General features: G+C 42.3%; 1 protein-coding gene across 3 annotated transcripts in view; it reads right to left on the bottom strand.

Moving 5' to 3' along the window:
• Window positions 1-4,417: 4,417 nt before the first annotated feature.
• The window catches only part of LOC129815141 (membrane-associated guanylate kinase, WW and PDZ domain-containing protein 3-like), a 164,176-nt gene continuing 154,940 nt past the window's right edge, over window positions 4,418-13,653 (bottom strand). Inside the window, exons 12-22 of one of the 3 annotated variants that reach the window (XM_055868566.1) lie at window positions 13,013-13,175; window positions 12,636-12,742; window positions 12,341-12,533; window positions 12,052-12,237; window positions 11,600-11,785; window positions 11,360-11,456; window positions 11,053-11,158; window positions 10,706-10,843; window positions 10,190-10,328; window positions 7,845-7,937; window positions 7,598-7,687 (exon numbers count right to left, since the gene is read on the bottom strand). In XM_055868566.1, coding sequence (XP_055724541.1) covers window positions 7,885-7,937; window positions 10,190-10,328; window positions 10,706-10,843; window positions 11,053-11,158; window positions 11,360-11,456; window positions 11,600-11,785; window positions 12,052-12,237; window positions 12,341-12,533; window positions 12,636-12,742; window positions 13,013-13,175 — 1,368 coding nt within the window. In that variant the 3' untranslated portion in view covers window positions 7,598-7,687; window positions 7,845-7,884. Of the gene's footprint in view, window positions 7,688-7,844; window positions 7,938-10,189; window positions 10,329-10,705; window positions 10,844-11,052; window positions 11,159-11,359; window positions 11,457-11,599; window positions 11,786-12,051; window positions 12,238-12,340; window positions 12,534-12,635; window positions 12,743-13,012; window positions 13,176-13,653 lie in introns of all 3 variants that reach the window. The other 2 variants (XM_055868564.1, XM_055868565.1) reach the window with 2 other exon arrangements.

The following is a 13,653-nucleotide window of genomic DNA, read 5'->3' as shown; positions in this document are numbered from 1 at the left end:
TGAGATTGAGATCTGGGCTCTTCGCTGGCCATGTCATTAATTGTTTATATTCATTGAACAAGCATGGGAAACAGTGTTTAAACCTTTTACTGAATGAAGATCTGTGAAGTTATTTGTTTTTTTAATGAATTATCTTCGAGACAGGGTCCTGAAAAAGGGTTTGTGTGTATGTATATATGAATAATTACAGTCGAAGTCAGAAGTTTACATACACCTTAGCCAAATACATTTAAACTCAGTTTTTCACAATTCCTGACGTTTAATAAAAATTCCCTGTCTTAGGTCAGTTAGGATCACCACTTCATTTTAAGAATGTGAAATATCATAATAATAGAAGATAATTATTTATTGAAGGTTTTATTTCTTTCATCACATTCCCAGTAGGTCAGAAGTTTATATACACTCAATTAGTATTTGATAGCATTGCCTTTAGATTGTTTAACTTGGGTCAAACGTTTTGGGTGGCCTTCCACAAGCTTCCCCTAATACGTTGGGTGAATTTTGGCCCATTCCTCCTGACAGAGCTGGTGTAACTGAGTCAGGTTTGTAGGCCTCCTTGCTCGCACATGCTTTTTCAGTTCTACCCACAAATTTTATTTTGGATTGAGGTCAGGGCTTTGTGATGGCCACTCCAATACCTTGACTTTGTTGTCCTTAAGCTATTTTACCACAACTTTGGAAGTATGCTTGGGGTCGTTGTCCATTTGGAAGACCCATTCGCGACCAAGCTTTAACTTCCTGGCTGATGTCTTGAGATTTTGCTTCAATATATCCACATCATTTTCCTACCTCATGATGCCATCTATTTTGTGAAGTGCACCAGTCCCTCCTGCAGCAAAGCACCCCCACAACATGATGCTCCCACCCCCGTGCTTCACGGTTGGGAAGGCGTTCTTCGGCTTGCAAACCGTAGTCTGTCTTTTTTATGGTGGTTTTGGAGCAGTGGCTTCTTCCTTGCTGAGCGGCCTTTCAGATTATGTCCATATAGGACTTGTTTTACTGTGGATATAGATACTTTTGTACCTGTTTCCTCCAGCATCTTCACAAGGTCCTTTGCTGTTGTTCTGGGATTGATTTGCACTGTTCGCACCAAAGTACGTTAATCTCTAGGAGACAGAATGCGTCTCTTCCAGAGCGGTATGATGGCTGCGTGGTCCCATGGTGTTTATACTTGCGTACTATTGTTTGTACAGATGAACGTGGTACCTTCAGGCGTTTGGAAATTGCTCCCAAGGATGAACCAGACTTGTGGAGGTCTACAATATTTCTTCTGAGGTCTTGGCTGATTTCTTTTGATTTTCCCATGATGTCAAGCAAAGAGGCACTGAGTTTTTAAGGTAGGCGTTGAAATACATCCACAGGTACACCTCCAATTGACTCAAATGATGTCAATTAGCCTATCAGAAGCTTCTAAAGCCATGACATAATTTCTGGAACTTTCCAAGCTGTTTAAAGGCACAGTCAACTTAGTGTATGTAAACTTCTGACCCACTGGAATTGTGATACAGTAAATTAAGTGAAATAATCTGTCTGTAAACAATTGTTGAAAAAATTACTTGTCATGCACACAGTAATGTCCTAACCGACTTTCCAAAACTATAGTTTGTTAACAATACATTTGTGGAGTGGTTGAAAAACGAGTTTTAATGACTCCAACCTAAGTGTATGTAAACTTTCGACTTCAACTGTATGTATATCAATATCCCCCAGCACACCCCACCACCCTTTCCCATCTACTTTGGCTCTAGCTGATCATACACCAGGCCATCGCCCTGGGAAGCTGGAACCCCTTCTCTCAAAACCCCCTGTAGTTCTTCTGCACTAAAATCTCTTGACACCCAAAACTTCTCTGCTGCTACTACCAATTCAATCTTTTGGGATTTCCTTTCCATCTGTGCAGTAAAATGAATGACCATAGCAATAAATGCCAAGAAGCCAACCTTACTCAAGTCACTCTGTACTGTCCTACTATTCACAGGGATCCTCTCAGGCTCCCTCACCCTTTGCCCACCATCCTTTACTTTCCTCACTGCCTCAGCATGACCCTTTCTGCACTGTTCTTACCCTGAAAACTCCAACCTGTCTCACTCGCACAGGATTTTTCTGACCTCCAGCAAGATTTTCCACTGAAACTACACACTCTTTTGTCCCATGCTCCTGCACATTTCTCACACCTCGGAATCTCCCTCCTACATACTGCTGCAACATGACCATAAACTTGGCACCTGAAACACTGTAGTGGGTTCAGAACAAAAGCTCTCACGGGATAACTTATGTACCCTAGCATGACTTTTTCCGGCAAACACTTTGCATCAAAACAGACAGACAGGGTCTACTCAGTCTCGCGCTTGCCACCGGGTCTGCTTTGCACCAAACGGCATGCATCAGAGACACAGGGTTACATCAACTTCAGTTGATCCACCTCAACACTCAATGCCACCCGGGTTATCACTCCTTTCAGCGGCTCTCAGTTCCGGAGAGCAAAGAAGGACATAGCTCTTGTCCCGAGTCGCGAAACGTGTAGTGCCTTCACCCTCTGGTCAGCAGACACATAAAAGATTAACACAAGTTCACTTCTGGATACTTTGACTAAATTGACAGAACCCAACTCCTTACTCACCCAGCCTGATACCACAAACGGGTTGGCCAAAAGGCATGGATACACTTTCTCCACAAAACGTACTCCCACTGGGTCAATCATCTTGGGCATTTTCCTGATCATTGGGGTGAGGCTCGGAAGCGCAGGTTCTTCCTCTTCACTTCTGTCAGGTTCAATTCTGAGGGCTGACTATCCGTTGACTTCTCAGGGTTTTCAGGAGTGTAACATGTAATAATTTCTCCTGTACTTGACTCAAATGAGAAAGTACTCAGCTTGTATCTCGCAGATGTTGGTTTGGGTTTGAACCTCGCGCCCTTCTTTCTGCCTCGCGTCATATCGCCATCCGCCATCTTCCTTCTGCTCCGACGATGAGTCTTGTTATTGTTTAAACTGTGGATTGCCACTTTAAAGCTAGAATCCTTAAGCCTAGGGCTCTATTCAATCTATAAATCTGAAGCGTTACAGATTCTGTTGTATAAATTCCAAGATCATTTCCGATTGAGCCGTCATAAGCTGTAACTGCATTGGAGCTGTCAAATCGGTGAGGAGCTCCTCTTGATCATTGTCACAAAGCCACATCCGTCCCACTTCATAACGAGAACGTGTAGGCTGTATAGAAATAATGACTCAAAAATGTTTAGCGGCCTAATCAAGATGTAGATTACATCACATTCGAGTGTTCAAACTTGTGAACATGGCTGCATGGAATTTTTCTTAATGCGACTACGTGCAGCCAATGGCAATGTCCGCTTTACACCGCCAAAAGAACCACTGTGTGGATGTTGGTTAATTGAAACAATAACAAAGTTGTCATATTAAATGGGGTTTTGGTAAAAAGCTGAGGGAGGGCCCGGAGAAATGTAATCACTCTAAAATTCAGAGTTATGAATTTAATATTATATATCAACATTATAGTTTTAACCATGTTTTGAGGCTATACAGTGTTTGTTTACATTTACAATGTTTACAAACATTGGAGTAAAACAGCTAATATTTTGGGTTCTGAGCGGTATACTACAAAGCAGGATCAAGGAGTTAGCCAGCTAACTTGCCTAAATATTCGGATAAAACCTTTTATTTTTTAGAAAGATAAGCTTGAAATGGGCACGGTCTAATTTACTCAAAAACACATAACTAAGTTTAGCTTTCTTAATGAACCATAAAATCAATCGTTTTTTCTGTTTTTGTATTGGAGTTATCTGACTAACTCATAGATCCTGCTTTGTAGTATACCCCTTTGATGGGGTTCGACAGTTGAACTAAGCTCACAAGGCTTTTATAAGTTATATTCTTCAAGAATCAATTGGCATAAATCATTAATTTATGTTGCAAAAATGTATGTAGCACTTAAGAATTCTATCTTTAATGTGATATGATTATATATTATATTTTAGAGAGACAAATAATCCTGATTCTCCATTCTCCTTTAATGTATGAATCTCTGTGAGGCCGGATAGTCATGAAAATCAGACTCCTGAAGCATGCAGCTAGCCCTTTCAGACTGAACTTTGGTGATGAACTGGACACAGTCCTTGCGTGAGCTTCCTTTGAGCTCTCTCTCAGCAGCACAAGGCAGGTAAGCAGCCTAGCTCTTCTCCAGTCCCAGCATCAAGGCTGTCGGCTGCCATGACAACTGGAGCTCTGCCACCATGGTAACAGCAGCCTGTGAAACCTCCTTTGAAATATGATGGAGCAGTATGCTGAATTGTAGGATGTACAGTTTTAGTCAGGGGTGATAAATTACATTAAAAAGTCACAATTCTAGAGCCAAAGAGAACTGGAATATGTACTATGGCTGGACCAGTCCATTACAATACATGTTTTCAGTAAAACTTTATTTTTTTCAGTGCATAAACAGAACACCATGTCAAGGTCATTTTCTTTTAAACTACTTAGAATCTTATTTTTCTTACATAAAAAAATAATGGAGCAATTTATATATCTCTATTTTCTTCCCGAAAGAGCACTCAGCGAATATTTATAAAGGTGCTGTACAATATATAAACATTTACAACTACCGTACCCACATAATGTAGAAAGACAACAAGGATTCCTTTTTCTATTAAAGCAATGCAAGGCCACAATATGATACAGAGACAAGACATGAGACTGGGTATAAATGAATATGAGGGGGCATACAACGGTGCAGAATACGTCAGTACAACGAGTCATTAATGAACTATTTCTGGTTTGTAACATGTACTTGCTACTAGCAGCTTCAAGAAACAGTGGAGGTTGAGCGTGGTCATTCATTCAACCAACAATCTATTGCACAGAAAACGCCACTGGTTGGCTCATAATTTACACAGTATGTCCTATCAGCGGCCTAGACCTTCAGAGTCTGTGCTTACTGTATAGAAAACTCCACTCTATCATCACACACTGGACCAAATTCAGAGCACTGTTGATATCCGGTCAATTCTGGCTCTGTGAAATCTTAACTTTATCACACGTCATCATTTGCTACTTTAGTGCATTCCCTGAGCTCAGTTATAAACATGTCTTGATCCAAAACCGCTGTAGCGCCTGGACGGACAACTTTTGACAACTTATGTCCACTCCGTTGTCCGACAATGTTTGAACCCCATACAAAAACAATATACTCAATCAGTTTTTGACAGATATTACATTTCTGTCTGAATGCAGCCATACCTAGCCAACTCTGATGTTTAACACAATCACACGCCAAAATGAATTGCAGAAAAACTATTTGAAATTATGATATTGGCCATCAACAGTAGAACTTAAGTTATTTATCAAAATCGGTGCTATTGGCACTGTATTAAAATGGCAACAATGTTAGGCATCCTAAATGGTTATTTTCAAAGGAATCAAGATTCTCCGAAAATAAACAAAATTGGTCATATTGTAATCCTACAAGTAAAGGTGTAGTGCAATGGAATTCATATTGGTAAACACCTCAATGTTAGTTTCCGTAAAAAATTACGATGTTCACATATACAGTATTTCAACAATATAACACATTTGGAGCAATGGCAACTTCAGACACATATGGCAATCTGCATGTAGTAGCTACTGTACTGTATATATTTCATGAACGATGAAGACCCATGGCAGCTGCTATCAGTAAAATGCATTAGAAAGGATGGTGCAAGATGATTCAGGATGAACCTATGTACTCTATATCAAAACATGGAATGCCTCAGTATGGCTACATACAGTATGTATATATATATAATTTCAATAAGTTACACATAGATTATCATAAACATGGTAAACAATATCATACACATGATGAACAATATCTCAAACCACAAGTTTCTGGTCTTTTGTAATGATATATTTTGTATTCAGGAATCATGTCTTAGAACAGTCTAGAATCCTTGGTAAAGCTAATAAAGTCTGAAATCTCTACATGGTGTTCAGGTCAGAACGGTATTTGCACATCAGGAGAAAGGCTCCTCCTCAGTGGAGTGGAAAAGGCGTGCAATAAAACAAACATATGGACTGCATGCAGTTGAGCAAATCCCCTGGAAAAAGAGTGCAATGTCAAATGACCAGTCCCAAGGCCCTTGCTGTAGATATCCAACATGAAAATACAACTCTTACTGACAGCCACCCTTTGAGTGGATTGGAGACCTTTCACCTTGGATGCATATGGGATACTAATTGCATTGTGATGGGTGAGGCATGGTTATTATTCATTCAACAAGACGTCCCAGAATTGGCACATGATCACATTTTTGAAGTGTCACTGACTGGCAGGGCCCTGAACATACCAAACATGCATACAGCCCAGATCAGAGATGTCTGAAGCAGCACACAAGGCAGGAAGAGAGGAAGTGAGCTGACAGCGTTGGCGACACATGCCATTCACAATGTCAAAGGCCAATAGAGGTTAAAAAAATACCTCTTAAGGGATACAGCTGGACATGACACATGGCCAATAATGTTGTGATTCCTCGTCCATCCCTCATCTGAGAAAAAAACTGACCAACAATATACAGCATGTTGTAGTACAGCTCAAGTCTGTGTGATTATGCGTCAGCACAGTGTTATCCATAATGTATCAGCAAGTGAGGTCACGCAGCACCTCAGCCTGGGAGAGGATTCTGGCTGAGCTGGGCACTTTCCAGGGTCCAGGGCTAATATGACCCTTTTGGCTCTGAGCATCCTCCTTAAAGTCATTTGAGGAGGACCCTGTGTCTTTTCTGATCCTCTCCTCTGTTGGGGATAACACAGAGTATTTTCTACTGCTTTCCTCTGTTGTATAGGCTCCAGAATCTGTTAAAGTCTTTTCCTCTTTTGAGGAAGCCCCTGTGTCTTTTTTCCTTTTCTCCTCTTTGCGTTTTTCCTTTTCCCCGTCTCTCAGAATATCTCTCCTTGCCCCTGTCTCTAGAGGAGTTGGCCTGTGATGTCCTGACTCTGTCCCAACCCTCTTTGGAATACTGGCCTGCTCATGGGCAGCCTTGGTAGTTCCCCCTCCCCCCTCTCTCTCCTGTATGCTTTTCCTGCTCTTTGAATCCTCCCTTTTGCAGTTTTTGATCTTCTCAAAGGACTCCTTGCTGGAAAGGTCCTTTGATGTGCTCTGCTGTACCTGCTGTTTCTTTATGTGTGGCTGGCTCAAGACTTCGTGTCCTTCTCGAGGGAACTTTCTGGGGCTGGGTGACCGACTTCCTTTCTGAGGGTAAGCCTTCCTGTCCTTGCTTGTCACTGCTTCCCGGGTCTTCCTCTCAGCCTTTTTGGGGCTGTGTGAGCGCTCTTTGAATGTTTCACCTGTTTTCTTTGGGCTGCTGGACTCCTTGGAGTCTTTAGACCTGGTATGACCTGGTTTGACCTTATAGAGGTTGATCTGCTCAGGCGTGATGGGAGAGAGCCTGTCTGCCTGCCTGTCTGCCTGCCTGTCTGCCCGCTCCCCATTCCACTTCACTGAGCCAGTGCCCCTGCTGGTCTGGGGGTGGGGTGTTAGGGGAGACAGGAAGTTCCAGTCGGGGGTCTCACTGATGAAAGGGTAGGAACCTGAGACGGAGCTGCAGGTGGAGAACGGAGAAGAGAGGAGTGACGTTTCGGAGACAAGCGCCTCTCTAGGAAAACGTGTGGGTGAAGTGACGGTTGGATCCAACTTACCTAGAAGTAAAATATGTTATTACACAGATGTAATATATATATATAGAGGCTCACAGATCATCATGATTGTAACAAGTAACGTACAAGAGCAGAATTTGGATTTTCTAGTCTAGACAGATGAAAGGAGGAAGCAAGAAGGAAATGAGAATGGAATTACCAAGGTAAAAGAGAACAGGCCAGTAAAAGCAATGAAGTGGTTAGTGGTGGTGCTCGTTTGAGTAGTAGCACATAGTAGAGGGAACGTTATCACCTGCAGCAGGGGGAAGAGAGGAAGTGCCAAGAGTAAGCAGTTATACAGTAGACAGCAGAGGACTCAATTCATGAAATAAGCATCCCCAATACAGGCACTCAATTTGGATAACATTTCACATTAAACGAGCATTTTGCTTTTTTACAACCAAATCTCGCTTTTTTTTAATAAGTGAATGGAATGCTATAGGAGGGTCCAATTTTTTTAATGTGATTTCACTAGATTTTTAGAAAGTTACCCAAACCAGTGATTCACTTCCTCATCCTGGTTGTACAGTACAAGGCTAAAAAACACTTAAATATGTCCTTTCAGAAATTGAAAAGCTCTCAGTGGAGTGATGCAGGTCTTTAGAACATGAATTTGTGTCATTCCGAACTTTATCTGGATCGTTCTATTCCATTTGGTGGCAACTCGAGCGTACTTCTCTGTCCATTCTCGCAGCAGGCTACACGGAGAATGGAACAGCTGGACAGGGGAAACAGCTCGAGTCGGACAAAATGGAATATAAAGTTCAGGAAAAAGTTCGGAATGACACAATTTCATGTGTACAACATCTAAAGACCTACTATTTCTTATTGTTGCAAGTAAGAATTTATTTGGATGATGTATGCCATGCGTATCCCGTACATACGACTAATAAAACTTTAAACTTGAGAAATAAAAATGTCTTTGTAAAAAAGCAAACTTCTCCTTTAAAGGGCCAATGCAGCGTTTAAAAAATAAATAATTATTATGTCAATATGAAATAATTTCTGGATAACAATGAAGTACCTTACCGTGATTTTTTTAAATTAAAATGGTCAAAAAAGAACAAAAATAGCTTCTTGGCCATTTCTCAATAAATCATTTTGCTAGGATTGTCTGGGAGTGGTCTGAGTGGGGGGGGGGGGGGGACTGAAAACTATTATTATTGGTCTATTAACTAATTTACCACATGGGTAATGTCACAAGGCAGGCTAAAACTCCATCCCACCAAAACAGGCTGAAATTTCAGCCCTTACACTTATCAATTTCACAGTATTATTCCAACCTCATAGTGTGGAAATATGTATAAAATGCAGAAAAATCACATTTTTCATTGCACTGGGCCTTTATGATAGGGCTAATTTAGATTTCCGCCTAAATATACATACCCAAACTTAATTATTTTTCATGAGATGGCCATAAATTATAACTGGTCATGTTGCATAGTTTTAGAAAAGTCTAGAACTCACCTTTCTGTAAAAAATAGTTATAAATTGCTGAGATGTACTCACATTTAAGGACATAAGCTCAAATACATAGTACAAATATTATGAAAATCTGAAAAATCCTTACATTTTTTCCTATTCAACAAAAATGGGGCAAAAGGGCCTGAAATGACTGAAATGCTTTCTAAATATAGTACAAATCGAATTATAAACAACTTACTATAAGATTTCACATTTCTTTTAACTGTAAAATAAATATGATCATACTTAGTGTCAGCACAATATTGTCGAAAGATACGTTTCTCCTACACGTCCACTGAGTGTCACAGAGACACCATTAAAATGTGTGCAGACTCGTTACAACTTCAACTTTAAGCATGAAGTGTTTAGTCTGTCTGTGACAAAGAGAAAGTGGTATTGTTTTAATTCTATGAAATGTTTTAGTATTTTTTCCATGTTGAGAGATCTGCATATCACAGTGAGATGAAACCACAATTGCTGGATCCGCTAGACTGTCACCATTCATATGCCCCCAGACTGGGCTCACTTGCTCAGAGGAAGTGTAAATCGATTATTTGTCTGGATATGCCAGAAAATGTGACACGTCAGTCCCTATGCAAATGGGGGGTGTGAAACCTGACATTTCAAGTCAGCTCCGTTGAGAGAGTGGAAGAGCAGAGCAGACAGATGGGGCTTTCTGGCACTAAAAGGCACTAAAAGGCATGGGACCCTACTTTGTTTGTTCACAGAGCACTTTGTACACCAAAATATCAGTCGGAACCAGTCCAGTACCACTCAAAGTATGTCCCCCATATGGGGGACTTAACAGCTAAGAGGTTACATGAATTAACATGAATTAACAAAGTAGTTAACAGGGATAGCTAAATCCTTAAGTAATGTGTGTACAAAGCATTGCTGCATCATCTCATGTTAATTAGCACACCCTTGTTAAATGCTACCAACATGTTATAACATGCATCAACAAACATGTTCAAACATTCTACATCTCATACCACAAAAAGTTATATCTTATCTTGTAGTTCTAGACTTCTGTGTACTTACTGTTGTCTTGTACCAGACCCTGCCCTGGCCTTAACAGGAGCTGCACTTTGCTGCCCCCAGCCTGGATCAGCTCGATGGCGCGGGTATGGGTGATGCCCTGGGTCGGCTCTCCATTGATCTCCACTATCTGATCTCCCACCTGCACATACATTTACATTGTAGTCATTTAGCAGATGCTCTTATCCAGGAGCATTCGGGTTATCGAGCATATCGATAAATTTTTCACCTAGCCGGCTCGGGGATTCCAACCAGCGACCTTTCGAATACTGACTGACCCAACACTCTTAACCGCTAGGCTACCTGCCGCCCTACATACATACACAAACATTACATTTCGATAAACATACACAAACAAAACACATTTAGATGATCAAATCCCCAAAGGCAACAAGCCATGTTATTATTCAAGACATGTTATTACACATGTAATTAGTCTGTTGTAAGACATAATGATATTGAATAACACAAACAGTAACGTGTGTGGATATTTCCTATGGCACCGGGGGTCAGACTTACGTGGATTCTCCTGTCCAGCAAAGCAGGCCCCTCCTCAGCCAGTCTCAGGATGTACAGGCCCATGTTGTACTCAGTCCCTCCCCTCAGACTGAAGCCAAAACCCCGGGACCCCCGGTCCAGCTCCACCGTGATGCAGCCCTGCATGGCGCATGCGTACAAACACACATACACATAACCACACACACACATAGACACACACACAGACACACACACATTATACACACACACACACACAACTTAAGCTGTAAGTTATAATGATGTTTTTTCTGAGTCGTGTCAATTTAATTCATGTAAAATCCCTAAACACTGTACACAAACAATGACAGAAATAACGAAATGAGCCTTGCCTGTTTGGGGCCTGTAACACACATTGTTCCCTGTTCGCTCAGAGGCAGAGTTTTGTAGTCGGCCCAGGTGACTCCCTCCCTTTTCTCCTCCAGATCTAGGTTATAACTAGAACAGACAACAGCATTCAGTCACACTACTATATGTATATCTTCAATAATGCACAGCAGTGTCTCTGCTGGGGGGCACAGAGAACAAAGCAATTTTAATCAATCATTCAGACTTAAGTCTCTGGGTTGTTCTGCTAAATGCTGAAGCAGGGTTTTATTCAATGTTTTGGTGTACTAATGAGTAAGATCAGGGCCTTACCGCTCTTCCTGCATGGCTGACCTCTGACCCATAGCTCTGTGCTGAAGGGCAGGGCTCTGCTTGGCTGAGCTGGCTCCAGAGGGAGGACCCTTGTATTCTAGAATGCACAAATACAAGTCACACCCGTATGAGGACACAAACACAAACCAACCATCCTAAACAGTAGTAGGTATATTACTGGGAATACCAGGGAGACCAACATAGTCCCATCTCATGGGTGATACTACTGGTGACGCTTACCATCCTCAGGGACCACGGTGAGGGTGACAGCATTGCCAGCATCCTTGATTAGCTGAACAATGTCATTGTGAGACAGCCCCACGATGGACCGCCCGTTGACCGCTGAGATGCGGTCGCCCACGTTCAGCAGGCCACAGCGGTCAGTAGGGCTGCCTTCGATGATGCGTCCGATCTTATGAGGAATCACTGCAAAGAGAGAGATGTCTGATGATAACACACCCATCCCACCCAATGTATTCAGTCAGAAATATACAATAGGTCTGTGAGGGACTCAATTACTCATTAGTAAAGGAGTAATACTCTTTTCCTTTAAACTCTGTTCCCATACTTTGGGTGATATGATGCTATATTATTTGTAATGGCTTGGTCTAGCTTGAACTGTAGGAGACTGGTGTGTGTTTGGTTGTGTCTGGGATGAGCAGTGGGGTGCTAGGCATCGAATCCCTTCTCACCTCCTAGTGGGGGCTTGCTCTTAGAGGTGAGGATGACGAAGCCGAAGCCCTCACTGTCCTTGCGGTGGAGGGTGATGTCGAAGGACTCGTGGTCCAGCACGCTGGGCATCTGGATTCGAGGGAGTCTGGGGGAGCCGTTCACCAACACTGGAGCCATGTGGAGCCCTGCCTCCTCCTCAGTCATATCTGAAAAACACAGGGAGAATATAGACTGAAGAGTAGTATCAAACGTGTGTGTGTGTTTTAGTGACCAAGGCGTAGAGGTTACAGGCAGTCAGTGAGTGCTCACCTCTGTAGATGACTTTCCTACGCACAGTCAACATGACCTGACCGTTGCGGGCAGCGTTGGTCATCAGGTCCAGAACCTGCTTGTGGGAACGGCCCTTGACCATGATTCCATCTATGCCTATGAGTTCATCACCAGCCCTCAGACGCCCATCCTTCTCAGCTGCACCAAGGGGCACGATGGCACCAATATACACCTGTCAAAGAGAGAGTCATACTCTGAGTCAGAAACACTCAAGAAACATGGTCTATAGTGTTAAAAAAGTACAAAGATAATCTAACAGGGAGGAAGTTCATACTTCGGTACTCACTGGCTGCTCTGGACCTTCTCCTCCCAGAACACGGAAGCCAAAGCCAGTCTCCTGGTCCCTCTTGATGAACACATCCAAGTCCTTGGTGTGAGGCTCTGTGGACAGTTTACAGGGATTAGATAGGGTATCAGAGAGGTGAACACCATTCAATCATCCAGTCAGCAGGGTGAACTCACAGGCTTATCTTATAGCTCACATTGATACTGGATCCACAAATGTAGGGTGACCATTAATAGACGGTCATGAACATACAAATGAAACACTGGCATCCATTTACTACTACAAAGCTATGGATGGAATATAACTGAGCATAAGGTTACTAGACCTCCTCTACAACCAGACTCTGTCGGTGGATGTGCACTCACGCTTGCTCTCCAGCAGGGCCTTGGACTTGAGGTACATCTCTGTGGCGTCCCGTTTGGGTGAGTCGTTGCGCAGGGTTGAGGTGCTGGAATGGTATGGGAGGGCCTGGGAGACAGAGTCTGTGACACAGTCCAGAGTCTCTGTGCTAGCTGTCATCTCCTGCCTCTGACGGGGTCACAGAGCCACAGACACAGCCACAGCACAGTTAGATCACATTAAAGACCACACAGTCTATATATACTTCATTACCCAGACACATAGCACAGGATGTAATGGTGACTGAATATTAAAAGAGTGAAAGGTCATTCCACTGCTGGCTCACACATTACCTTCACATTACCCCCGCTAGCTTGATGGTAAACCAATGGCCAATGGGATTTGAATGTAATTTAACATCCACAGGAGTAAGAAGATTTCCCTATGGCACTGACAGGCTTATTCTGTGGAAAAGGCCAGCTTCATCTAAAGCTGTCATACGAATATACAATCTTATCTAAAGAGGCTTCTATGCTTCATTACCATTGAAATCCCCAGACAAAAGGCTGAGAAAATGAATGCTGAATGGAAGTAATTAAGACCGTTTTGAAAGCAAACAAAAGGAGGCCGCGTGAAACATAATCAATATTCAAATTTATACCGGTAG

Source organism: Salvelinus fontinalis, chromosome 18 (assembly GCF_029448725.1).
Source record: "Salvelinus fontinalis isolate EN_2023a chromosome 18, ASM2944872v1, whole genome shotgun sequence".
Taxonomy (NCBI): domain Eukaryota; kingdom Metazoa; phylum Chordata; class Actinopteri; order Salmoniformes; family Salmonidae; genus Salvelinus; species Salvelinus fontinalis.
The sequence above is the reverse complement of the archived record's forward strand: the minus strand, read 5'-3'. Positions and strand labels throughout refer to the sequence as shown.